This window comes from Benincasa hispida, chromosome 2 (genome assembly GCF_027475165.1).
Source record: "Benincasa hispida cultivar pf3 chromosome 2, pf3_genome.v1.1, whole genome shotgun sequence".
Taxonomy (NCBI): domain Eukaryota; kingdom Viridiplantae; phylum Streptophyta; class Magnoliopsida; order Cucurbitales; family Cucurbitaceae; genus Benincasa; species Benincasa hispida.
In genome coordinates, this window is record NC_143479.1 from 13480144 (window position 1) to 13507267 (window position 27124).

The 27124-nt window shown below is 36.5% G+C and overlaps 2 protein-coding genes and 1 pseudogene across 2 annotated transcripts; 2 read left to right on the forward strand and 1 right to left on the reverse strand.

Annotated features, from left to right (window-relative positions):
• Positions 1 to 6840: 6840 nt before the first annotated feature.
• LOC150037657 (uncharacterized) lies at positions 6841 to 8144 on the forward strand (annotated as a pseudogene).
• A 7591-nt stretch (positions 8145 to 15735) lies between these two features.
• LOC120071204 (membrane-anchored ubiquitin-fold protein 3-like) lies at positions 15736 to 19349 on the reverse strand. The gene is made up of 4 exons (XM_039023328.2): positions 19151 to 19349; positions 18785 to 19035; positions 18202 to 18372; positions 15736 to 15972 (listed from the first exon to the last, which is right to left on the reverse strand). The coding sequence occupies exons 2-4, from the start codon at positions 18912 to 18914 to the stop codon at positions 15917 to 15919; spliced, it is 357 nt and encodes a 118-aa protein (XP_038879256.1). The 5' UTR covers positions 18915 to 19035; positions 19151 to 19349; the 3' UTR covers positions 15736 to 15916.
• Positions 19350 to 19400: 51 nt separating this feature from the next.
• Positions 19401 to 26498, forward strand: LOC120071203 (Pseudouridine synthase family protein). The gene is made up of 12 exons (XM_039023325.2): positions 19401 to 19618; positions 19701 to 19744; positions 19843 to 19920; positions 20059 to 20159; positions 20384 to 20471; positions 20652 to 20730; positions 20871 to 20953; positions 24235 to 24300; positions 24783 to 24839; positions 25420 to 25545; positions 25691 to 25929; positions 26037 to 26498. Exons 1-12 carry the CDS (start codon positions 19513 to 19515, stop codon positions 26137 to 26139), a joined length of 1170 nt encoding a protein of 389 aa, XP_038879253.2. The 5' UTR covers positions 19401 to 19512; the 3' UTR covers positions 26140 to 26498.
• The last annotated feature ends 626 nt before the right edge of the window (positions 26499 to 27124 follow it).

The following is a 27124-nucleotide window of genomic DNA, read 5'->3' on the forward strand; positions in this document are numbered from 1 at the left end:
TCCCATGTTTTGTTGGTCTTGAGGGCTCGCATCCTTCCATAACTGCGGTTCGCCATTCAGGAATTTCCAGAGCCTTGTACACATTTCTTGGAATTGTCACGGTGTCTAGACTAGTGGTGAAGGCCTTGAATCTTATTGACAAGCTACTGTAAGATAAGAAGCTTTTCATAGAGTGCTTGGTGCATGACCTCGTGCCCTTTCGTAGAGCAACCGGTAAGTCCATGGTAGCATTAATCTCATTGGTCTTGTCACCCTTTTCCTCTGTGTTCATCTGCTGCACATTTTCAGTCTCCTAAACATCATCAGGGGGAAATTCATTACTCTCATCCTCCCTAATTTCGCCAGAGTTCACTGCATCGCCAGTATTCACTACATTACTTTCAACAGATTTATTATTATCAAGAGTATAGTTACATTGAGCTGGCTCTGGTTTCGACTCTTAAACACCTTCCGGTGGAGCAATAAAGGAAACTTTTTCGGGAATTATTTCCTTTTGTAGATTCTTTCGATAATAGGTTATCCAAGGAACTTGTTTTGTAGGAAGGATAGTATCATTAGTGTCAGGAATGGGTTCAAGAAACAAGTCTACAGGAATGGAATAAGTGGACGACGTGTTAGCCTCTTCACTCGGAGTCTCCTTTGAAGAGGACTAACGGGAAAGAAAAGTTTATCTTCTTGAAAAGTGGCATCTATGGTGACAAAGTACTTTCGAGAAGAAGGCTAATAACATTTGTAGCCCCGTTGATGGAGTGGATACCCAAAAAAACCACATTTTTGGGCCTTAGGAGCGAACTTACTCTGGGTACCATGATTATGGACAAAAACTGTGCACCCAAATACCCGAAGAGGAACATCTGGGAAAAGATGGGTAGAAAAGGACTCTTTGAAATGAGCTAAGGGAGTCTGAAACTTGAGAACCGGGAAGACATTCAATTTATGAGATGGGTTGCGAGTACAACATCTCCCCATAAATACAAGGGTAAGGACGCAGGAATCACGAGTGCCCAAGCAACCTCAATAAGGTGACGTTTTTTCCGTTCGGCCACCCCATTTTGTTGTGGTGTATAGACCAAGAGTTCTGGTGGATGATACCTTTAGAGTCTAAAAAATCACGGAGGGATTGGTTAATGAACTTACGGCCATTGTCACTCCGAAGGATAACAATTTTGGTATTGAACTAGGTTTCGACAGTGGTGTAAAATTGCTGAAAGACTGTAGTCACTTCGGACTTATCCGTTAGAAGGAACACCCCTATAAGACGGGTGTGATCATCTATGAAGGTGACAAACCACCGTTTACCCAACACGGTTGTGATATTAGATGGCCCCATACGTCACTATGTATCAGGTGGAAAGGTTAGGAAGGTTTATAAGGCTGGGAAGTAAAAGACACCCGAGGTTGTTTTGCACGAATACATACATCGCAAGATAAAGATGAAACATTAACATTATGAAACAAATGTGGAAACAGATACTTCATATAATGAAAATTTGGATGTCCAAGACGAAAATGCTATAACAAGAAATCAGTTTCAGAAATAGTAAGAGAAGACAGTAAACAAGTGCTAGATAAACTTCTAGAGGAAGCATCCTCCGAGAGGAAGTAGAGCCCCCTATTGTGTCGGGCAGTATCAATCGTCTTCCCCGAGCTCAGGTCCTAAAACAAAACATTTTCCAGTGAGAAAACGACATTGCAATTAAGATCTTTGGTTATTTTACTGACAGATAGCAGGTTATAAGATATCTTTGGTACATGCAAGACATTCTGTAAAATTAACCCTTGAATAGGAAATAAGTGACATTTCCCAGCAACGGAGGCAAAGGATCCATCTACAATTCGTATTTTCTCGTTTCCTGCATTTGGATAATAAAAGAGGAATTGATCAGATGGTTCGTTGCTCCTGAGTCAAGAATCCAAGATTCATTTCTTTCAACCAAGAAGCTAAAAGACTGAGAAGTACCTGATTACGCGACATTGCTAGTTCCAACCGTACTTGACTCTACTTGGCTGGTGACTGATGAAGTACCATCCTCTGTTTCACTGATAAGGGCTCGATCGATTTTAGACTTATCATTCGCAGGCTGTCGCTTGCCATTCGGTGGACGACCGTATAACTTCCAGCATTGATCTTTGGTATGCCACGGTTTCTTACAATGCTCACAGATTGGTGACTTTCCGTTCTATTTGTCGCTTTCTGGTCTCGAGGACTTGGCCCCAAATGCAGCAGAGTCTAAGTGGGTGATGCTAGTGCCACTCATAGCACTGGTTCTGTCCTCTTCTAACCTGACTTCTGAGCATACTTTCATTAGAGACGGTATTGGTCTCTGTCCCAAAATCCGACTTCGGACACCATCAAATTTAGGGTTTAAGCTAGCCAAAAAATCATATATCTGGTCCGCCTCCTCAATCTGAGTTTTGAACCCTGTCGACAGAACAATTCCACACGACTTTGCAACACAAATCCATTTCTTGCCACAACAGGGACAATTTATTGAAATAAGATGTTAAGTCAAGAGTCCTTTGTTTGCACTCGTGAACATGTTTCCTCAAGGTATAGAGATGTGAGACATTTTGCCTCTTCGAATAGAGCTTCTGGACAGCTTCCCAAATATCCTGAGCGGAAGCTGAGTACAAAAGCGGCTTCCCAATATGGGGTTCTATGCTGTTTATCAGAATCGAGCGAAGAAGGGAATCCTCTCCTTTCCATATACGTTCCTGGAGATCACCGGGGTTCGGTCTTGGTATTTCTCCAGTTAGATACCCGAACTTATGTTGTCCCCTAAGGACCATTTTCACCGATTGGGACCAAGAGAAGTACCTTTGACCGTTAAGTTTCTCGCCAATAGAAATCCCTGCAGAGTTTCCCACAAAACCAGAAACAATATTTACTACAGGTAAAGTAGAGTAAGCATTTAACGGTGTTTCTGAGTATAAAGAAAAGTCTGAATGTGGATGTGGATGAAATCCAGTCGAAGAACTTGTCGTGGATCTAAGAGCTGATATCTGCTGCTGTAAGTTTGCTAATTGTTGTTGAAAATCGACGGTTCCACCAAAATTTGTTGTAGGTTGGTTTTGCTCATAAATCCCTGGAAAAGTAGCCTCATTTTGGCTAGAGGAAGGACCAAAGGAAGGGTTGGGAATGGTTTGAACATACTGGTTCGGTTGGACCGGCTGGGATGGCAGAGGGGGTTGGGTCATCCACGCGGCTGAGGACCGGTCCGACATGGGTGATATGGCTGGCGGCTGACTCACGAACAGAGGCTGAAGATTGGCAGTCGCCATCTGGATCGCAAAGTCGGGCTGTGCAAAAACACCTGTGGCTGGTGGCTTTCCCTACGTCGGCTGAATCTGAGGAAAAACGGCGTATGAGAGCTCGGTTGGGTCGCGGACGACGAGATCTCGATCGACGGCTGTGTAAGAGAGGGACGTCAGCGGCTGAATCGCGGTCAGGTCTATTGGTTCTGTGGGCTTAACCGGTCGGGTCTGTTGAGGAAGTCCACCGACTAGAGTTCAGATCTGACATGGATCAGATGATTTGAGGCAACGCGACGTGAAAATAATGCTCAATGGCTTCTTGTATGGCTGCGACAACTTCAGCGTTCATGGATCCCCCCGTTCCAGTGGAGGTTGTTGTCGGAGTCTCTGGTTTGTTCTCATCGATGACGGCCAGGGTTTTGTCGCCATGCTCTGATACCATATTGAAAAGTGAAAGAGAAGAAAAAATACATATTTATGTGGAAACCCTAGATCAGGGAGAAAAACCACACTGAGAGATTTTTATTCTTTTTAATTTTTTGATACACAGTACTCAACACAGTTCAGGTATAAATAACCAAACAAAGAGAAACCCTAGACAATAAACGCTAAGTAAAAGACTAAAATGCCCTTAGGGCTAAAACACCATTTCAACATAGTGTAGTTTTGTTTCTTGTATGTATCATCCAAACCATATGTTTTATTTTAAGATTGCAAATTGAAGTAATATTTAGTAAAATACCGTAGTTATAATAATATTTAGATATTTGTGGTAGTTTGTCAGCTTTTTAGAAGTTCGAGGGGTGAAAAAAATTAAAAAAAAATTAAGAAAGAGGTCAAATTTTCAACATTTGACACTGCCTGCCACACTGCCATGTCGACCCATCTCGAGACTTGAAGTCTCGATCTGGGTCCCTTTGTCACCCCTACTGTTGCTTTTAATGCCGCTTTTAATCCTAATCGTTACTTTTAATAGGTTTCACCTATTCAACTGCTGCTTTGAATTCAATCGAGTGTTGAAAACTCGACCTACCTTTTTCTAAACTCCACATCCTTCTTCACTTCTTACTTCTCATAACTCTTTATGCCTCTCTTTTGCTTACTCTCTATCCCTCCTTTGTTATCTTCCAATTTTTACTTTCACACATCACACGCTTACAAATTCACAACATGCTTACAAACTCACAAATTACTCTTTCCCACACTTTTTCTCCTTTTTTCAAAAGTTATTACTAAATCCTCTTTCTTTCACATTCGTCTATCAAACTGTGAGGTTTATATATTCACTTTACTAAATTATTATTTTTTTAAAAAAAAAATTATAAATTTTGTTCCTATTATGATACTGTTGTACTTTTTTATATGTTTTATTGCTGTTTGGGAAATAAAGAACCAAAAAAGGTAATGTTCACTCAACTAAATTATTAAATTTTTTAAAATTAAAAGCTATAGATCCATATTCTCATAATATTTTATTTGTTCGTAGTTTTTATTGTCGGATAATAAATAACAAAAAAAGGAGGGACCATTGTCATTTTGAGAAAAAAGAAGTAAAATCGCTATTGAATTTATGAGTTTACTTTTTATTTATTATTTATTATTTTTATTTTTAATACTTTTTTATATTTATATTATGCTAGATATATAATTTTAATTCCTTATATTTTGATGTTAGTAGTTTTTTCTCTATAGTTTAATATTCTTAATTATATTATTTGCATTTTAAATAATATTAAATTTTGTTAGTATTAGAATTTTTAACGTTTGGCTTTCCTTAAAAAAAAAAAAAAAAAGGTTAACGTCAGTGTTAGTTTTTAGTACAATATTAACTATTTGAGTATTAGTTATTTTGTTAGTGTTAGGACTTTTAGGTTTAGTGTTTGTTGAATGAGAAATATTGGATCAATCACAAGTCACCATGTCGTTTGCAAAATTAACGACGAATTTCTAAATCATTGACTTTGGGTCCAATTAGAAGTTGACATATGTCCCGAATTAAATTGAAGACAAGTTTCGATGACGTCACGTGATGAATCAGATGAGATTAAATTGGTCCAATTTGATATTACTATTTGGACTTAAAGTCCAAACTACAAAAAAGTTGAATTGGACCCAAATTCTAGATCAGGTCTAAAACCAACTAATTGGGCCTAAGGGTCAGATCCATGGACCAACAAGCCCACGAAGCCCACCTGAGAACTTTATAAATAGAGAAATTCTCTCCATTTGTAAAGGCAACATTTTCTACACTCAAAAGACTCAGAGAGAATTCACTAACAAGCAGAGGACTCCCAAGACTCCTGAAGCTGCACTCCTATAAGGCAGAAGACCGTTGAAGACACAGATACTTTTCCAAGACTTTTACTTCAAGCTTCCAAGACTCTGAAGCTGCATTCCTAAGGCAGAAGATCTTTGAAGACACAATTACTCTTCCAAGACTTCTACTTCAAGCTTCCAAGACTCTTGAAGCTGCACTCCTATAAGGCAGAAGACCTTTGAAGACACAAATACTCTTCCAAGACTTCTACTCTAAGCTTCCAAGACTTCTACTTCAAGAACGTTTGGTGTTTTCTTCTCCAAGTCAAACATATTCACCCAACTGAGAGAGAATCAGAGGATCAAATATTAGAGATCGAATCACATCGCATCAAATCAACTCCAACATCAACACCAACTCAAGTTCAACTCCACGAAACACGTTTCTCCGGAAACCTTGTGTGAACAAATTGGCACGCCCAGTGGGACATTCTTTACCTCTCATCTCTTTCTCAACATTCAAACAAGCCAAATGGCGCCTAAGAAGATGGCATCCAAAGCTTCCTCCGCAAACGGCTCATACAAGGGACCGGTTACTCGCGACCGATCAAAAGAAATCATGCAGGAGCAAGAGCAGAGCTCCTCCATCGCCCACGACATCTTGAAACATGATGGAATCCCCACAAAGTGGGGTTGTCATCAAGGAAAACCCCTTATTCGACAACTCTACTTTCGCGCCCAACGGACCGGAAAGAGATTCACCGCCAGATGTGATTTCTGTCATGATGGCGGATGTGATGGCGGAAGTGGCCATGGCTGAAATGGAAAGGAAGATTAACTTCCTGATGAAAGCTGTCGAGGAGCGAGACCACGAGATCGCTGCCCTGAAGGAACAAATGCAGTCTCGAGAGGCTGCTGAATCAAGCCTAGCACCCACGATGAAAGCAATCGACAAAGGGAATACCGTGCTACTAGAAAGCCAATCGCAACAGTCAGCCTTGGTGGCCTCTTTGTCGGTCCAATAACTACAAGACATGATCATGACCTCCATAAGAGCTCAATATGGAGGGCTGGCCCAAACCTCCTTCATGTATTCCAAGCCATACACTCAGAGGATCGACAACCTGAGAATGCCTACTGGATATCAGCCCCCAAAGTTCCAACAATTCGACGGAAAGGGCAACCCAAAGCAACACATTGCCCATTTCGTAGAAACATGCGAAAATGCGGGAACGAGAGGAGATCTACTGGTCAAACAGTTCGTCAGAACCCTCAAAGGGAATGCTTTTGAAAGAGAATTCTTGAATCGCTTCTACAGCACCAAACGCACCGTTAGCATGATGGAGCTGACAAACTCCAAACAACGGAAATGGGAACCAGTCGTCGACTACATCAATCGATGGAGAGCTCTGAGTCTGGATTGCAAAGATCGACTCACCGAGTTGTCTGCTGTGGAAATGTGCATGCAGGGTATGCACTGGGAACTCCTCTATATCCTACAAGGGATTAAGCCCCGTACCTTTGAAGAATTAGTGACCTGCGCTCACGACATGGAGCTAAGTATCGCCAACAGAGGAACGAGGGACTTTCTGAACCACGAACCGAGGAAAGACAAGAAGGAGGTGAAGGGAAAATTGTGAAAGGTGTCATGAAGGAATCAATGGTCATTAACACAACCCCATTGAAGTTCTCCTCAAAAGGGAAAGAAAAGAAGATAGAGAAGAAAGACCAAGAAGGCAAGAGACGTCGCCCAACCCTGAAAGAAAGACAGGCGAAGGTTTATCCATTCCCTGACTTTGACGTAGCGGACATGCTTGAACAATTACTGGAGAGCCACCTCATCCAACTGCCAGAATGTAGGCGACCGGAACAGGCCGACAAGGTGGATGACCCCAATTACTGCAAGTATCACAGGGTTATCAGTCACCCGGTTGAAAAATGTTTCGTACTGAAAGAATTGATCCTCAAATTGGCCCGTGAAAGGAAAATAGAACTGGATCTAGACGAGGTGGTCCAAACGAATCATGCTGTAGTGACAGTAACTCCGAGCGTGGCGCCACCAACCATATCTTATGAAGAAAGGGAGAGCTCAGTCCAGTTTGGGACCTTTGAACCTATGATAGTCGGTTTCAGCATGAGGTCCAAGCTACAGATCCTCAAAACGGAGGAGAGCGCACTAATGATGACGATAACGAAGGCTGGATTCTTGTGGCATATCGTAAGAAGGAAAGACTGAACTCTACCCAAAAAGAGCTACACTCTCATAGAAGCTACAAGAGAGAGAGCAAGACACAAAAAAGGAAGGGTAGAAAAAAGGCTCAAAGGCCCAAGGCTGTCAATGGGGAAGACGAGGATGTTTCTCATCCCAGACGACAGATAACCTTAGCAGATTTCTTCCTGAAGAACTTCTGCAATTGGGGTTCAGAGGATATGCTAGAGATTGCCGCATGTTGTGCTGTCAGTATCAGGGAGGAGGAATATACTATTCCAGGCGCATTAAGGTCGACGGGAGAACCAAAGGGTTTCTCACTATCCAACACAGACGACTTGCTTTCACTCCCGCGAGAGGCTAAAACGACCCTGATTGAAGCACTGTTAGAATCCAACACGTCTGGCGCACCGACCCCTACAACACATGCTTATGCCTCATGTTACACATCCATAGGCTTCTCCTTGCTGGTGTCGCTTTCTCCTACAATCTCGCTCGAAATGCTCTCGTTGATCTCGCTCTCTCTAGTGTCGCTCTCTCCCACAATCTCGCTCTCTCCAGTGTCGCTCTCTCCAAAATCTCACTCTCGCTCTCTCCCATTTTCTCGCTCACAATCTCGCTCTCTCCAGTGTCGCTCTCTCCCAGAATCTCGCTCTCTCCTAAAATTTCACTCTCTCCACTCTCACTCTCTCCCACTTTCTCGCTCAAAACCTCGCTCCCTCCAACAAACTTTACGTGCTAATTGTAAAGGCAACATTTTCTACACTCAGAAGACTCAGAGAGAATTCACTAACAAGTAGAGGACTCCCAAAACTCAGGCCCAAAACCAAAACCAGCATTTTCTACATTTTCTGGCGCACCGACCCCCATAGCACATGCTTATGCCTCATGTTGCACATCCATAGGCTTCTCCTTGTTGGTGTCGCTTTCTCCCACAATCTCGCTCGAAATGCTCTCGTTGATCTCGCTCTCTCCCACGATCTCGCTCTCTCCAGTGTCGCTTTCTCCCACAATCTCGCTCTCTCCCACTTTTTTGCTTGTAAAAGAAGTTCTCTCCATTTGTAAAGGCAGCATTTTCTACATTCAGAAGACTCAGAGAGAATTCACTAACAAGCAGAGGACTCCCAAAACTCCTAAAGCTGCACTCCTATAAGGCAGAAGACCGTTGAAGACACAGATACTCTTCCAAGACTTCTACTTCAAGCTTCCAAGATTCCTGAAGCTGTACTTCTATAAGGCAGAAGACCTTTGAAGACACAAATACTCTTCCAAGACGTCTACTTCAAGGTTCCAAGATTCCTGAAGCTACACTCCTATAAGGCAGAAGACCTTTGAAGACATAAATACTCTTCCAAGACTTCTACTTCAAGAACGTTCGGTGTTTTCCTTCTCCAAGTCAAGCATATTCATCCATCTGAGAGAGAATCAGAGGATCAAATATTAGAGATCAAACCACATCGCATCAAATCAACTCCAACATCAACACCAACTCAAGTTCAGCTCCACGAAACACGTTTCTCCGAAAACTTCGTGTGAACAGTGTTCTCTTGAAGAAAATTTAGTATTAGAGTTTTAGGCATTAGATTTAAGTTTGATAATTAGTAAAATAATTAGTAATATATTGTTTGTTTTTTTTTATAATATTCTATTTTTCGAGTATTGCTTTTTTATTTAAAAAGCTTAGTATTTTTTTGTTATTTAATACAAAATTATTAATTTGGGTGAATTTTTTAATATATATTTCTTATAATATTCGATTGTTTTAGTGTGATGTTCAATTTTTTTTATTAATTTTTTCATAAGTTTGATGTTCAAACTAAGTGAACTTTAAAAATATTTTTGTTTGTTTTTATTTATATTTAAGTTTGATAATTAGTAAAATAATTAGTAGTGTATTGTTTGGTTTTTTTTTATAATATTCGATTTTTTTTAGTATTGTTTTTTATTTAAAAAGTTTAGTATTCTTAATTTAATATAAAATTATTAATTTGAGTAAATTTCTACTATATATATTTCTTATAATATTTGATTTTTTTAATATTTAAGTTTGATGTTCAATTTTTTATTAGTTTTTTTATATCTTAATATTTTTTTTTTTTGATATTTTTGTTTGTTTTTGTTTGTTATTTAGTTTAGATAAATGGTAAAATAATTAGTAATGTATTGTTTGCTTTTTCTTTTTTTTCTTTTTTGATAATATTATAATTTTTTAGTATTGTTTTTTTTTATTTAAAAAGTTTAGTATTTTTTTTTGTTTAATAAAAATATTAACTTGAGTGAATTTATATTATATATTTTTTTAAAATTCCATTGTTTTAGTATTTAAAGTTTTATGTTCAAAAGATTTTTTATTTAGTTGTTATTATTATTATATTATATATATATATATAAATATATATATATATATTTGTTGTATTTAGGTATGATAATTAGTAAAATAATTAGTAATGTATTGTTTTTTTTTTTTTTAATAAAATGGCAAACAAATGTTTGGGATTTATGTTGTTTATAAATGATAATGTGATCGATGGTGTTGATGGAGTTGATTATGACCAATCATCATGTGAGGGGTTTAGCATAAATGTGAACAATGGACTTGTTTTTTTAACAATTCCTTGAAATGGTAAGGATGACACTTGGTATAGATATGAGAGCAAATCAGTTAGAATAGTATATAGACATCATAATCTAACACCATGAGGATTAGTAAGGTTTATGTCATTCCCTATTCCTAATGAACAATAATGAACTTGATGTTCTCAATTGCGATACCACTCTTGAATTTAGTGCAGTTATATATTAATATGAGTCGGGTAGGGTTGGATATAAATCTACATGTACAACCCTTTAGTAGTTTGAAGATCTGACTTAATGTATTGACCTTGATCCTGAGTCAGTTGCACCACCCTATGATTATAAAGATATAATGGCTAACAGTCAATACATGGATTTTAGAACATAAACAAATGATGAATTTGATGAGTTGGATGTTGATGGTCGTGAACATAAGTTACCTTCAGATACATTCAACAATCTGGATATAAATATAATAGATAACATTCGAGAACATGACCTAACTGTAGCCTCTGTGGTTGTTGACAATACCTAATTGTATAAGGGGATGACTTGTCAAGATAAAGAAATACTACAACATGCGGTCAAGTGTTTTGTTATTAAGTGTCATGTACCATATGAGGTTGTGAAAATGACACCGACGATTTGAGCATTTCGATGTAAAAAGTGGGAATAAGGTTACAAATGGAGACTTTGTGCAACAAATAAAAAATCGTATGGCTTGTTTGAGATCACTAAGTATGTTGAGCAACATATATGTTTTTACTCAGAACTTAGTTAAAGTCATGTGCTGTTAGATTCTTCGATGATTGCACTAAAATTTTGTGATGCTGTAAGAGAAAAATCGCCCATCAGCGTGACACAACTACAATTCGACATAAAAACAAAATTTGGATATCTTGTTCTTTACCATAAGGTGTGGAAGAGCAAAAGAAAGGTGTTGGCTAAAGTGTTCAGTGACTGGGACGAGCCATACAAATTGTTGCCAAGGTGGCTGTATATGTTAAGCAAATCAATCCCAAAATGTGTGTGGAGTGGAGAGTAAAGGAAATGCCAACTAAAGGACAGGTCATCCTTCTGGATTTTGGGCATTTGGTCCTTATATAGAAGCTTTTAATAGATATTTGTCAGTGATTCAAATAGACGATACCCACTTATATAGAAAATATCGAGGAAAGTTACTGATTGCTACATCGGTTAATTCAAACGAGTATCTTCTTCCTCTTGTATTTGTCGTTGTAGATGAGAAGTTTGTGGACTCATGAGGATGGTTCTTGAAATATTTGAGAGAAATTGTTACACATGAAGAGGTGTGTTTAATTTTGGATTGACATGTTGACATTATCTCAGTAGTGAACAATGTCAGCAGTGAACAATCCATAAAATGGTTGGACGAGACTAAAATGTCACCATCGATTTTGCTTACAACATATTTTCAGCAATTTCAACAAAAGTACAAATTCAATACATTGAAGAATTTTATTTATCGTACTGGATGTCAATTCTAAATTTGAAAGTTTAATAAAGCTATTGAGGACATCAAAGGAATAAATCGGAGCTGTATGAGTTTTTTTTACAATATTGGTATTGAACAATGGACTTAAACACATAATAGAGGGTTCATGTACGGGTGGATGACGACAAATCTATCAAAGTGCATCAATGGAGTCCTTGAAGAAGCTCTAACTTTGCCGATAAATGCTCTTTCTCAAATAACATTTTTCAAATATGTAAACTATTTTAAAAAAAGAATAGCAGAAATAAGAACTGCTTTGGAGCATCGAGATAAATACACCCGATAATAATTTTCTTTTTTTAGTAATCAACAATTTATTTCGAATATATTTATAATACTAAGTGAGTAAATATTCAGGTACACATGAATTTTTTTTTGAAATAGACTGCAAGATTTAGTAAACATGAAGTATAGTCATATGATCGATATAAAGTTGTATTTCATGTGAAAACTGGACATCACAGTCTCAATACTAAAGGAGGAAATGTTCAATTACTGAGGTTAAATGGATTTGAATGGCACTGTTCATGTAACAAATGACAAGCGTTTGGTATTCCATGCTCGCATTTTATGGCGGTTTGCACACAATTTAACATGAACTACGAAGTTTTCATTGAGGATTACTATAAACTATCAACGTACGCTGCATGCTACTCTCCTCAATTTAAACTTGTTTCGCATGAAGATTACTGGATCACGCATCCTAATATACTTGTCGTACATCTTGACCTGTCGTGGTTGAGGAAACCTGATATACCAAATAATTCACGATACCATGATGAGATGAATTGGAAAAAACTAAGCGCTCAAGTATAGTGTGGATTTTGTAACCAATTAGATCACAATCGAAGGAAGTATCCTTCATTGTAATGACAGGCTCTAGACATACCTATTGCTCCTCCACCAATTCCTAGGTGTAAGGGATGCGCTCGAGTAGAAAAAGATGAGTTTGTTGAGGTCGATCACAGTATAGAAGAATTATCTTCTATGACACAGATGCAGAGCCAGACTGGTTATGCTAGTCCAATGATGATGATGCCACCTTTTGGTTCAGAATATTATGATTCAGAGGTTATCTATCATCTTCATACATGCATGGACATGGGTGTGGCCGTGGAGAGCATAACGAATATTTATACTATGAAGTGCCTGCAGATGTACAATAGCTACTAGAACAACATTAAGAGGAACCAGAGCAACCTAGAGTTCAAAGTCGACGACGACAATCTGCTCAAAATCGACGACGTCCACCTTGTGGGATACATTGATTTTCTTATTATTATTTTAAAATAAACGAGAAACTTTAAATTGTTGTATTGATATGGATATTTTAATTTACATTTTATCGTTTTCCAATTATGAACTATGGTTGCAATGTGGAAAAAAAATTTAAAATTTGTTCTTCTCTATGATGTCTATTAGAGTTAATTTTACTTATTATTAAGAAATACAAGGGTAATTTTTTCTTATTAAGAAATAGAATGGTAGATTTGCATAGGATACTTTATTTATAGAAGGTAATGGATTAAACCTAAAGGATTAATATTAAAAAGAAAAAGAAAAAAAGATCGAGTGTTCAAAACTCACCATTGTTGGTTGAATTTTGAAAATGGTCGAGTTTTGAATACTCAACAAAGAGGGGTCGAGTATTCAACCCTCGACCTACATCAATTTAAAAAAAAATCGTACTAGTCAAATCTCAAAACTACAATATTTCTCTAATTACTTTCGAATCTACAATATTTCACTAATTATTTATCAACCTACAATACTCATTCGATTTTATCCATCCAAACCCCTACCCCGTAACTGAAAAAAAATGAGATAGGTCTTCCATGGCATCGACAACATACAGAGCAAGATTCCTTGGCATCGACAACATACAGAGCAAGATTTCTAAACAAATACTTCAAGTACAAATACATCTTTACTTGAAGTAATACTTTTTCAAATGTTTAATTTAGAAAATAAGTATTTTCAAATAATTTTTTTGGCAACTAAAATAAGTTGGTTAATATTTTTCTAATTTATATAATTTTTAAATGACCAAAATGCATACTTCTACTATGTTGTAGTGGCTATCAACGACTATCTTCAATCATTCTTGTTGCCAACCACCATTGCCACTGCCTAACTCTAGCTGCCACATCCAACGTTATCTCTACCAACAATTGCTAGTGGCCAACTCTGCCCGATTGTGACCACAACTAGCGGCAATTACCTCCACCAACTCCCGTAATTATTGTTTTAAATTATTAATTCATAATAATTTATAATTATTATTTATAGTAATTTGATATTAATAAAAACACTTATATTATATAATAAACCAAATAAACTTGCAATAAAAGTATTTGAGGAAGAGTTGTCAAATACATTAGTTTTTATTTTAAATCGTACTTTTGACATTAGTTTTTATTTTAAATCGTTCTTATCAAAAGTGTTAAATAAAAATGACTTTTTGAAAAACATTTTTTTTTCTAAGTTTATCCAAACAAAACCCTTAATCAATGGGCTTAGGATTTGGACATATTACATTATATCAAAATAATCTAATTAATAAAAAGGAAAAAAAATGCCAAAACTAACTTGAAAATAAAGAATTATATTAGAATTGACCTCATTTTTAAAACTTAGTTTATTTAAGTCTCTGTTAATAGTCATCTGATTTTTATTTTTATTGAAAATTAAGCTTATGGACATCGCTTCTATCTTCATTTTTTTTTTAATATATTTTTCACCAACGATTTTAAAAACCAAGCCAAAATTTGACAACTAAAAAATATCTTTTAAAAACTTATTGTTATTTTTAAAATTTAACTAATCATTATAATAAATGAAGAGAAAATAAACTTAATTTAAGAAAATAAAAACAAAAAATGAAATGATTACTAAATAAAACTTTAAAAGTGAAATTATCGTTTTACGTTTTCAGATTATATCTGAAACTACAAGTTGAAAATCAATACCCATAACAATGGAAGTACTTGCTACAAATATTTTCCATTTAGTTTTTCATGATGTTATTTACTTGTGAATCATGAGGTGGTTTTTTCCATGTTTTATTGAGTTTAAGAAGAGGTAAATTTGAACCTCAAACTTTCCACATGAATAGAACATTGGGCTCAGTATTTGCAGAGATGGCATATCTATTGACCACCATGAACACCACGTTGGCATTCGCTTAAACAGCCATCGGGTGAATACAGAGGAACCTTCTTCTGAATTTGTAGGAATGCCGTTTGCTCCAGATTCATCCTCTTTTGAACAATTTGGTGGATACTTAAATATCAAAATGCAATGCATGTTGACTCTTCAATGGGTATAAGCCTCCTTTGTATTTTAATAGTGGTCTGTCACTAGGGCATGCCAAATAAACAATGTGGCCCATCAGACAATTTTTTTTTTTTAATAGATAATTTCCCATTTTCATTGATTATAGGGCATTTTTTTTTTACATCATATCATTTGGAGTGGAAGAATCAAACCTCCAATGCCAAAGATAATATAATTAGAGGAAGAAATTGAGTATTTCACAATTCTCTTTCTAAGGAAATGTACGTCATTAATTCCACCTCGGCTCCAAGTGCCCGAGAAATTTCCCTTTTTCCAAATATAGGTATTCAATGGATGACTCAACCTTCACTTGAAAAGAAAAAAAGGATACTCTTTTTTTTTTTTGTTGGAGAAAGTATGGGGATAGATTTTTTTTTAGCAATTTTCCAAAATTGACCTCATCACCATAGTACTTGGGCAGTATCCCTAGGAGTATTTTAGTCTTTTGAATGCCTCTCGTAATCTATAAATAGCCCTCTTATTCTAGTTGCAAACCCTCTAATAAGAGAGAAGACCTAGCTTTTCCTGTACCAAAAGAGAAAGGGACATGCGAAAAACAGAATAAAGCTTGACCTTAGTAACCAAAGAATTTGAAAAATCATAAAAAAAACTTCACAATCATATAAAAGAGAAGCAAGTCCCCCACATCAATATTCCTAAACACATCATTACCAAAATACCAGAAAGCATTTATACACAAGAATATGGCTGATAGCAACCGTGTTTTGGAAGATGATTTACCAAACGAATCTTATGACTGGTGTTGTGTTTCAAAGTATGGAACAGGAGCAGACGATCTTCTGTTGCGAATTGTCAGTCTTTTTCTCTGTATCATCAACGTATCTATGTAAATAAATATTTCATGGCACAACAAAGAAATACCAGACTCATAAAAAACAAATTCGATCAATGACCACGTTCTCAAAGTTAATGATTTAATCTAGTTTTATAAGGACCCGATCCACATTCAAGATTTGACTAGAGAACCACAGCAATCACATAAAATTGAACTAGAACAAGTAACACTATCACATTCTATTTTTAGTGCTGTTCCTCTCCCACTCTTCTTTCTTCTAGGGGTGCAGGGGCAAGCTTTAGAGTGGATTATTTTTTTTTTTTGGATAAAGCTTAAGTGTGGATATTAGTTTGTATGTGTATTTATTGGAATCAAGAAAGAAAAATCAATAATTAAACAGAAGAAACCAAATTCATAGATGAGATCCTAGACTACCAATACTATAAAAAGTTAAAAACATTGTAGGGGCTGCCTTAGTTTAAAATTTGGTTGTGTGCCACTATATTTTGGAATTAAACGCATGTTTATTTTGCACAAAGACTTTGTCAAGTTTCCTGGATAATCGTCAATAAATTAATTAAAATTAAATCCAAGCAATTAATGAAAATTATAGACTTATAGTCAAGTTTCATGGAAATAGAAGATGTTTCTATAGAATCACAAGTAATCTTACGGAATTGTGAAATATTAGAACTAATCAAAATTAATTCTAAGCAATTACTGACAATTATAATCAGTCAATTTCATGAGGCTAATATATACTAATTATGTATCAGGTAATTAATAACAATATCACTGGTTTTAATAGTAGTTTACACTAGTTAATTAATTTCTTTAAACTCAACCAAATGAAATAAATAAATAAATCTGGAAGATTTGACATTTTTATTGGTCCTAACAAAAATACAAGTTCTTTCTGCTCTAGTTTATTTTAGATTTCCCAATGATTAGGAGATGAAAAGGAAAATAATGAAGGAGGAAGATGAAGCAAGAGTAAAGAAAAGGGAAAATCATGCGAAGAGAGAGAGTGATTAAGAGCATATACATAAATCCTCAAGTTAAGGGTTATGGAAGAGTATGTGAGCTCTAGAGTTAGTACTTAGGTCTATTTTCATATTTGGGCAAGGCATCCAACAAATCCCTTTGTTCCTACCAGAAGTTCCTCAACCAAAGAAGAGGAAGAAGACTACTGTTCACTATACAGCAAACTTTAATCCTCATCCAACATCTGTACTATATAGTAATTTTGCCATTAGATTTCCTAGGTGACTAATTAAATCTGCGGTCTGACAAGATGTTCTTTTTATCTTCACTGACAGAGCAGAATAATAGACCAGCTAAGCCCCCAGAAAAATCTATCTCCATTTTTAGTTCTTTTTTTCTTATATATATGTGTGCATATATATAACCGTGAATGTCCAGCCATCTTGTGCACATTTGGACCATTCTCACTGCACATCTATCTGAACTACTACATTTGATCGCCAAAGTAACTCATAGGATATTACATCCGAGGTAGGTAGCCATAGCTTGAATCCATTTTCCTTAAGCTCTTTATTATTTACACTGGCCAACTCAATGGGTAACTTCTCACTGCATACTTTTTAAGGGAGTAATAGTCAATAAGACGATCATACGTCTCTAACTTTGTGCCAAATAAAATGGTTTAGATACAATCTGCTAGCAGTTCTTGTCCTAACCATTCAAAGCAGGCGCTAGAAAACCCTTCTACATTTAAAAGCCACAGGCCATAGTTAAGGACAGGACAGAGAAAAAAAGGGATATAATTCTGGAGCAGAAATAAATGAAGAAAGAAGGTTTTCTAAAAGGCTCATCACTCATGATAGCTAACTCAGGGGACTACATGCTAAGATTCGGCGTTCTGGTTAGCGTAGTTCAGAGTTATAACTCAAAAGCACTAGTAAAAAGGCATTGATAGCAGAAAGATTATGAAATTGTTATATCCCATTAACTCCAGAAATTGTAACAGAAGCGGGTGTTAAGAATTAACATTAGAAGAGTATTGACCTAGGTTCAAGCTAAAAGACCAACAACAATTTGATGAATGCATCAGTTCAGAATGCGATCCCATCTCCTAATAGCACAATTATATAGACTTGTCGAATTAAATACAGAGTATTTGAAAAAACATTTGCCATTGGAGAAAAGGGGGAGAATATCATATAAACGTAAAATTTTAAAAGGAAGAATCAATGACCAAGAAAATATATTTATAGCTAAGATCTCAAAGGAAATCACCTGTTTTAGCTTTCGCTAGGGATGGCTGTACAACAACGTGCATTATGGTGACTCCTCCCGTGAACTCACCAAAAGGTAATTTACACTGACCAACAGTTTTGTTATTTTCCAAGATTTTCCCAGAACTTATCAGTTTTACTTCACTGGCTGCCTTCGGAGTAATTGTTTTGCCTAAAAAGGGAAAAAAAATCGTCCCAGAAGGGAAAAGAAAAATCAATACAATTCTTAAGAAACATAAAACACAGGTATGAGTTCCTAATTGTAAAACGACACACATAAAAAAATTCAATGCGCGCCCTCTGAAGGAGCGCGTAAATCAAGAATAACAAAACGACGTAGAGTCGTCTGCCACGAATAAAATATTAGTCCTAAAAATAGCTCTCTTAAGCTAGCAGACTATAGTATTAAAAAAAGAGGGATTGACAGACTATAGAGCATGCAACAGAAACGCCGGAAGTTCACATAAACCTTTGCAGTAAAAAAAAAAAAAAAGTCATAGAAAAAGCCTAATGTCAGAAACGATTATAAATTGAATAGTTATAACAGAAAAGAATAAGGAGAAGATGAAGAGTGAAGTTGGAACCTTTGGGCCAATCGGAAACTATTCTCTGCTTAAGCACATCTATTGTCGATGCCGACGAGTATCGAAATGGTCCAATATCAGAACCATCGTAGAGCCTGAACTTAATGTCAATCAAATCGTCCTCCGGCATCTGAGTCGAGTGTCCTCAAATCAGGTACAAGTGTTGGATCCCGACCTTGAATTGATCGGACACGCGGTGACGAAATCCGGTGCCCTAAAAGGAATTCAAAGCAATTCCAACAGCAACGGAGCTGAAGCAATTACAGGTGTGAACACCATGAAAGATCCGAAAAGGCGAGTAATTCTGGATAAAGTGAAAACAAGAGGACAATTAAGAGAAGATAGAAGAGAGAAGAGAGAAGAGACCTTGAGAAGCCGTCGATCAGGCCAAAGCAGTTTCCTCTCAGCTGCAGGCTTTTTAGAAAGAAGAATATTAATTGAATATATATATTTTCTTTCCCAATTTATTTATGAATTTATAAATAATAATATTTAAGTTGTTGAAGTGAGGAAGAAGACAAAGTAAGCGCTCGCGAAGGCAAAAGCCACCGATTCTGAAATCGACGCGGTCTTGACTTTATGTAATGTCACCTAAGAACTTAATCCGGTTCGGTTCGAAGACTATAGACGTGGCAGCGCAAGCTTCAGGATCCATACGGTGTCGTTTCGTGTTGCCCCTTCCCCTCCTCATCAGTCTGACTGTGCTATGACCTCCGTTAAACGGCAGAATGACGAGCAAGAGGAAAAGGGAAGAAGAGGGCATGGGAGTGGGAGAGATCGTATGGCAAACCCCTGCCAACCCTCCACAACGAAGCGATTATATATTTCACAATGGTACAGACTGGAAGCTTGCTTTTGGTGATTTTCTTTTCGGTTTTTACTTTCCACTTTGTTTTAATCAGACTTCTTTGATTAGGGAGGCGGCACGTTAGACCTTACTACTTCGAGTTCATTGCTCATGTAAGTGACTTATTGACTTCCTTTCTTGTTCTTCAACTTTAATCTTTGAGAATCTAATTTCAAACTCTTGATTGGAACTTCTTATCTCCAATTTGCAGGTTAAAAATCGGTGGGCCGGTAAAACCATTGTCGACTTATTTGCTGAAGAGTTCAAAGGCCGGCCTTACGAGTACTATGTATGGTTTATCCTTTCCGTTTTACCTGTATGATGTTATCAAAATGTGGATTTATCACATGTACTGTATATTATTTTCATACCCTCATAGATTTTTCCTTGTTTTCGTGGCTTTACCGGTTGCAACTTTATTTTTTAGGTTGATGCTGTCAAATGTGGTCGCATACAAGTCGATGGGGAGATGGTGCCTGTTTCATATATAGTTAAATCATCTCAAAAGATAAGCCATTTCCTGCACAGGTATGTGTTCTCCACGTTGTAATTTCTGGTAGTGTCTTAAAGGCTTATAGTCCCCGAATAGAATAATTACTTCTCACCATGTGAGGGACTTGGTTGTGATTCTCTTGAATTTACATTTACTTGTTGAACTCTCTTTATGTCAAAGCTGCAATTGATTGCTTTCTATATGTTAAAGCTGCACTATAGAGTTATCAAACTCGTAATTGATTTCACAAGGGCTGTAGGCATGAACCTCCGGTAATGGCTTGGGGCGTGAAAATTCTCAAAGAAGAAGCAGAAGTGCTCACGGTTTGCAAGCCTGCATCTGTTCCGGTGAGTCAGATTGGCAGTATGAACTTCATATTGTGTCACTAGTTTTGCAAGTTGTGGAATAGATGCTTAGTAAATAAGTTCGTTTCGTACCCTCTTGTCTGCTATTTTTTGTTTTTCTTTTAAGTTGATTTTACCCTTACTTTTGGTTCCATTTTAAATGCAACCTCTATGGTAATATAGGTTCATCCATGTGGTCAATATAGGAAAAACACAGTTGTCGGTATACTTGAAGCAGAGCATGGTTTGGCACCTCTATTTCGTATCCAATTTCTATGTCCTTCTAGAAGCTATTACCTCTTATCTAGTCTCTTAATTTGATAATGAAGAAAACTCTATTGGCATACTTTATCCATTGGTTTGAAGGGCAACCCTCTTCTTCCCTTGACTTGATCATGTAAGCTATACATCGACTAGACCGCCTTGTTTCAGGACTTCTTATTCTTGCTAGAAATGCATCCAAAGCTGACCTTTTCAGACAACAGGTATGCCTTATACCTAAGACTTTTCATATTAGTTATATAGTAAATGACAGGGAATCCATTTTCATGGAACTTTCATGAGGTGCATTCTTCTCAAACATTTTGATCAAACATGTACTCTGGCTTTTCTTCTATAGACAACTTCTAACTGCTATAATGTCATATAATGTTGAGAACTGCTTCACATCATTGCAATTGAATAACGCATGGACTGTCATTATCAATAAATAAAGGATTTTAATTATAGAAAAGAACCCACAGTAATGAATACTATAACTAGTAGTTTTCTGTTAGGTACTTAAGTACGTTAGAAAACCACACTCCAAAAGTTAGTTATTGGGTGAGAAAGTTAAGCCACTTAAGTACCACATTTGTCATCTCATTCTAACCAATGTGGGACAAAGGCATTCCATACTACTATTGTTTAAAAAAACGTTTGAGGCGTAAGCCTGGAGGCAAGGTGGCCTTGCAATGCCTTGAGGCTTACGCTTGTGCATGGTAAAAGGAGGCTTACGCCTTTATGGCTGGAAGCGTAAGCCTCAGTGCTTCTGTCTTTCAGGCGGAAAGGCGTAAACCTCAGTGAAAAGTGGGTAATAGAACTAAAAAAAAAAAAAATTGTATTGGGGATGTTACCGGTGGTGGGATTCCATTTAATGGAATTTTTAATTATGAGTGAGATGTTCGCGGTGGTGGGATTCCAGTCAATTGGGTTTCCAAGGAAAAACATTATCTTGTAGGCGTAAACACTTTGACACATGTAGACTTAGGCGTAAACACTTTGACACATGTAGACTTTAATTATCTTGTAGGCGTAAACACTTTGACACATGTAGACTTTAATTATCTTCAGTTGGATAAGAAAATAATAGCAGGCGGCATGCAAGTTAGCTTTCTAATCCATAAGAAAAAGGCGAACTTTTTTTTTCCCCTACTCTTTATCCACCGTTTTCCCCCTCTTTTTGTAATTTTTCCGATTTTTTTGTTCATTATCACAGCAAAAACAAAAACGGGTTTTCTTCTTCTCTTATTTTTTTTGTGGTGCTGCATCTATTTGAAACTTTGTTTCTACTATTTCATATTTTTACAACTTTTCAACATATATTGTTGTCAATTCTACTTCTACAAAATATGCATTTTCTCAGGTTTTCCTCTTATTTTTTTAAAATGTTTTGTTTTGTTTTCTTTCTTTACGTCCATTTGTTCTTGGGTTTTAGTTCTATTTTTTTAAAAAAAAATCATGATGTAATCTTACGACTCTTATATTATGGCACTATAATAGTAAGCATACAAGGTTTTATATTTTATGATTATTATTATATTTATAATGAGGCTTACGCCTCATACTGCCTTGAGTCTTATGCATCGCCTCTCTATGAGACAATGCCTCAAGAACGCCTTAAGTCTTTTAAAACATTGCCAGACTACCTTGGTTCCTAACAATACCCCATCCTCGGAAAGCCGACATCCCAATGGCTACTCCGACGATACTTCACTTGGCCACACCCGATCAAAACCCTCCGCCGGTTCCACTCTGAAACGTCAACAACTGACTTTGGTACCATTGTTAGGTACTTAAGCACTTTGGAGAACCACACCCCAAAAGCTAGCTATTGGGGTGGGAGAGCCAAGCCACTTAAGTACCACATTGGTCATCCCATTCTAACCAATGTGGGACAAAAGCATCCTATACTACTTTGGTTCCTAACATTTTATGATTTGATATAAAGATATTTATAAGGAAAAAGTATCGATTGTCAATTAGCTTTACTACTAAGTACTATGCAATGGACAGAAAATGATTATAACCTAATAACACGGACGTGACACTGCACCAATTTCTAAAAGAAGAGGATACAAGCATGTTGGGGACACATTATTATTATTATAACAGAAAATGTATGCATATATGTTAGTTGATATATAATTAAATCTACCTTCACTCATAAACTTAAACTTGTTGGGTCAATCGGTGATTTAAGATGGTATCACAACATGTGGTCTAGGGAGGTCCTGTGTTCAACCCAGCAAGTGTTATTTCCTTCTCAATTAATATTGATTTCTACTTATTGGGCATTCTTCATATTTCAAGCCCCACAAGTGAGGGGGAGTGTTAGATGATATATAATTAAATCTACCTTCATCTATAAGCTTAAACTTTTGGGTCAATCGATTATTTAAAAATATATATTAATATATTTAATATTTCAGAATAAATAAACATGTAAATTTAACATAAAAAAATTTATACTTCAATGAAATCATATGAAGTCAAGTCAATTAGCATTTGTAGAGCATATAGACGGTCCCTCGATTATTCACACGAGACAACTTGCATGACCCTACAACATTTGAGTGTCAAGGAAATACGAAAGTTAAGTCCTAGATAGGTTGTCACCTTAGATGGAACTCATGATCCTTGTTGGCCTCTAAGTTAACCTATGATGATTAGTATATAAGGTTGAGAAACTGATATAGTATCTCTCTAGGGCTGGGCTTTAATGTTTTTTTTCCTTCCCAAAGTCATGCCAAGCCATTTAATATTATACACATTTTTAATGTGTTGGACATGTGTATAGAGCTTGTTCAGATGAATCTGTTTATGACACGGACGCTCGGCCTGGGTGTCCATGCTTCCTAGATTATAACTTACAAAATATACAAATGATGACTCTTTAGTTTATAAGGCATATTTGGATATGAATATTGAGGAGATAGTTTGATATTTTAATAACACAAATGGTGAGGGAACTCATAAAAAATTGATTACAGTAGATGGTCTGAATATTGAAAATTTATGAAATGTATAAAACCTATGGGAAAAGAGTGAATCCTAACTAGTCATTCTCATTTGTTAAACAATGAAATTGTAAATAAAAACGTGAAACCTAGATGATAATCATATAATATTGGATGATATTAGAAAGAAAATATATGAGAGAAGAATTAACTCTAAATAATTTTGTGGCTTGAGTGAAATTTTGTAAAATAAAATGACACAAATACACAGAATTAACATATCTTTGATGAAAAGGTCAAAAGTTTGAAACTCCACATCCACAAGTTGCTGAACTCAAATCCACAGAGAATTATAAATGTACGTAATTAAGCTATTTAAAGATAAAAAAAAGGTCCACTTGCACGGGAAGTTTTTCCCAGTAATGCTCTTGTCCTGTTTCACTGTGTATAGTTAAATTTAATTTGTGATTGATTTCTCGTCTTTTTCTGCACATGCACTAACTAGGAACTAAAGAAGCTCATATAATATGAATGTGTGCATACTGCAGATTGAGTCTGGGCTGGTGAAGAAGCAGTATATTGCAAGGGTAGTGGGTGTATTTCCAGAAGCAGAGGTATTCTTCTTTGGGCTAGTCAAGTCTTGATTTTCTCTTCTGTCTTCAATTATTTATCAAATTGTTCCTTCAAATATGACCAAAATTAAGAGTTACTTTTAGATATCTGCTTGTAACAATCTAAATGGAAACTTTTTGATAAAGGCCCAAGGGTAATTTAGAATGTTGAGAATGTTGAGTCTACATTTTAAAAGGGACCCCTGGTTGTCCTATCCTGACTTACTATGGACATGTGCATGAGTGTTTGCTTGTGGTTTATGCTCCTTATAGGCATGTGGTGTTAGAAAAGTATGAGATCAAACACTCGGTTTTTTTTACACTAGAGGGAAATAAATTTGCTTGTGGTTTATGGCCCCTTGTAGGCATGTGGAGCACTGTGGTGTATTTTTATGTTTAGTGAAGTCGCCTCATAATATTTCTATTCTATTTATATTGGCTTCCATCTGATTATCTGCATCATTTTACCCTGGACTTAATTTCAGCAAGTTGTTGATGTTAATATAAATTACAATGCTCGAGAGGGAAGGAGCACAGCGGAGGTGAGGATTCATTTTCTTCCCTTGTCCATATGAACTTTAGTTACTTAAGAAGAGGGCATGGATGATAAGGAATGAATTTACTTTGTTGGCAATCAAACATAGTAGGGTCAGATAGTTGTCTTAGAACAATAGTCACTTGCCCACAAAATCAGAAGATTAGGAACTTGTTAGATGCTTTTTAAAGTTTAGATGCTTACTAAGACATAATTTTGAAGTTTATGAACCTATTAAGCCATTTTTTTAATTTCTAGACCTATTTGGCGCCCACTCTAGGACTGAGCTTGCAAGTTATTAGCCTAAACTAGATGGAATTTACTTGTTGGGAATGGTTAGGTCTTCAAAAAATAAGTTCGTAAAAGCCCATTAATTGTCTATTTACTCTCTGCCTCTCTCTATTACTGAAGAGTCAAAGATGACTGTTTTCAATTCCGTAATCATAATATTAACATGGATAAAATTTGTGGGAGAACTGTTGCTCCTTTGTATGCTAATGCTAGTGTCAGTTACTATTGGATGGAATCTCTTGACTGGAAGCATATTGGTCTGAATTTAGTAGTGCCACTTGGTATTGATGCAACAGATGGTTGATTCTTGCGCTAATACTCCAATAAAGGGGAAGGCTGCTCAAACAAAGTTTACCCGCATCAGTTCCGATGGAGTCCAAAGCATTGTTTTATGTGAACCGATCACTGGCCGAACTCATCAAGTAAAATTCTAATCTCGACTCATTGAAGACATTTTGCATGAGAACTCCCCACATTGATATTTCGTATATTCAAGTCATCCATGTATGCACCCACCTCCTTTTGATGTTAAAATCAGTGTCTTGTGGTATACCACCTGCATTGCAGATCCGTGTGCATTTGCAATATACAGGTTATCCCATAGCCAACGATACACTGTACCTTACAAAAGAAGCTTCAGGTCGTTCCGTGGAAAAAACAACTGCAGATAGAGCTGCTGCAATATCAATCTGTTCTCCGGCATGTGATATTGAAGAAGATTGTGTTAATGCACGCGAAGAAAACTGGAGTGAAGATTTTAGAATTGATCCCATGTGTACAAACTGTCCAAATTTGGCTCCAAAGGGGTGAGAAACTTCACTTATATCCCAGTGGAAAGCTTTGCTGGTTTGATTCTACTCAAAATGTAATAGTGTCCATGAATATTGCATTAAACATGGTTGGTTATGTGCAGATACGACGGAGAGGAAGAGGGTCTGTGGCTGCATTGTGTTCAGTACTCTGGACCAGGATGGATCTACGAATGCCCATATCCACAATGGGCTTCACTTAAATAGCCTTTTCACCGACCCTCCATTCTTCTTGCTTTCGCTATATTCGTGCATCAACATTGTTATCATTACTGATTACGGCGCCGGACAGTTTACGAAAAATGTATTTTGGAAGAGAGTTCCAATGCCCCAGTGCTTAAATTATAAATTTAGTGCTTGAACATTTAGATTTGTATTAATTTGGTTACTGAGGTAAAAAGTGTTTAATAGGTTTTAGTCTTTCAATTTTGTATTCAATAAGTCATTTAGGGGGTGTTTGGGGATTCAACATGAGATGATATATCAAGGGTTGATATATCATCTCAGTGTTTGGAGGTCCACTATTATCTTACCGATTTTAATTATTTATAAGCTCATTTTCGGAACGCGTTTCGTATCCCACTGTCATTTTTCTTTCGTGTATTGTATGTCATCGTAGCTCTCAAACATTATCTTAACCAAACTCTACATTCTTAGCTGCTTCAATCTTCTCCTCAAGCTTGGCCTCAAACATGTCTCTCTTTCACACGTATCGTATGTAACCGTTTCATTTTTCGTTTTTTTTCATTGATCTGTTGTTTTCTCATAGATTTGGTGCTTTCCATTTTCCCTCTCGCCGCTTCAATCTTCTTCTCAACTATGTCCTTGTCGCTTTGACGGTCCTCCATTCACCCATAACCCATTGTACGATTTGTTTTTGGTCCTTGGTGTTGTGTCGGTCGTCGATCGTTGAATGCATGGCAAGGATTGGTTGAAGAAATTGCAAATTGGTGGGGGAAAACGTCGTCCACTTCAGGTTCGTTTTCTAAACCCTAGATTGGCCAATAACGAGTCTTCTCCTAAAATTTTAATTTCATACCTTGTTTTGATTTTTCAGCTATTAGAATTGTAGAAGAAATCTCGTAGAAAGAATTAGTTGATCATACTCAATCATTCATACTCCATCATGCTTGAACATACTCGATCATATTCGATCGTTCATACTCTATTATACTTGAACATACTCGATCAT

Excerpts from the sequence above, each read along its gene's own strand:
- LOC120071203 (XM_039023325.2), top strand. The coding sequence starts at position 19,513 with ATGACGAGCAAGAGGAAAAGGGAAGAAGAGGGCATGGGAGTGGGAGAG. Across the intron at positions 19,921-20,058 it reads GCCGGCCTTACGAGTACTAT|GTTGATGCTGTCAAATGTGG; the intron begins GTATGGTTTATC and ends TTTATTTTTTAG. Across the intron at positions 20,160-20,383 it reads ATAAGCCATTTCCTGCACAG|GCATGAACCTCCGGTAATGG; the intron begins GTATGTGTTCTC and ends CAAGGGCTGTAG.
- LOC120071204 (XM_039023328.2), bottom strand. The coding sequence starts at position 18,914 with ATGCCGGAGGACGATTTGATTGACATTAAGTTCAGGCTCTACGATGGT. Across the intron at positions 18,373-18,784 it reads AGTTTCCGATTGGCCCAAAG|GCAAAACAATTACTCCGAAG; the intron begins GTTCCAACTTCA and ends TTCCCTTTTTAG. Across the intron at positions 15,973-18,201 it reads CCTAGCGAAAGCTAAAACAG|AGAAAAAGACTGACAATTCG; the intron begins GTGATTTCCTTT and ends TTGATGATACAG.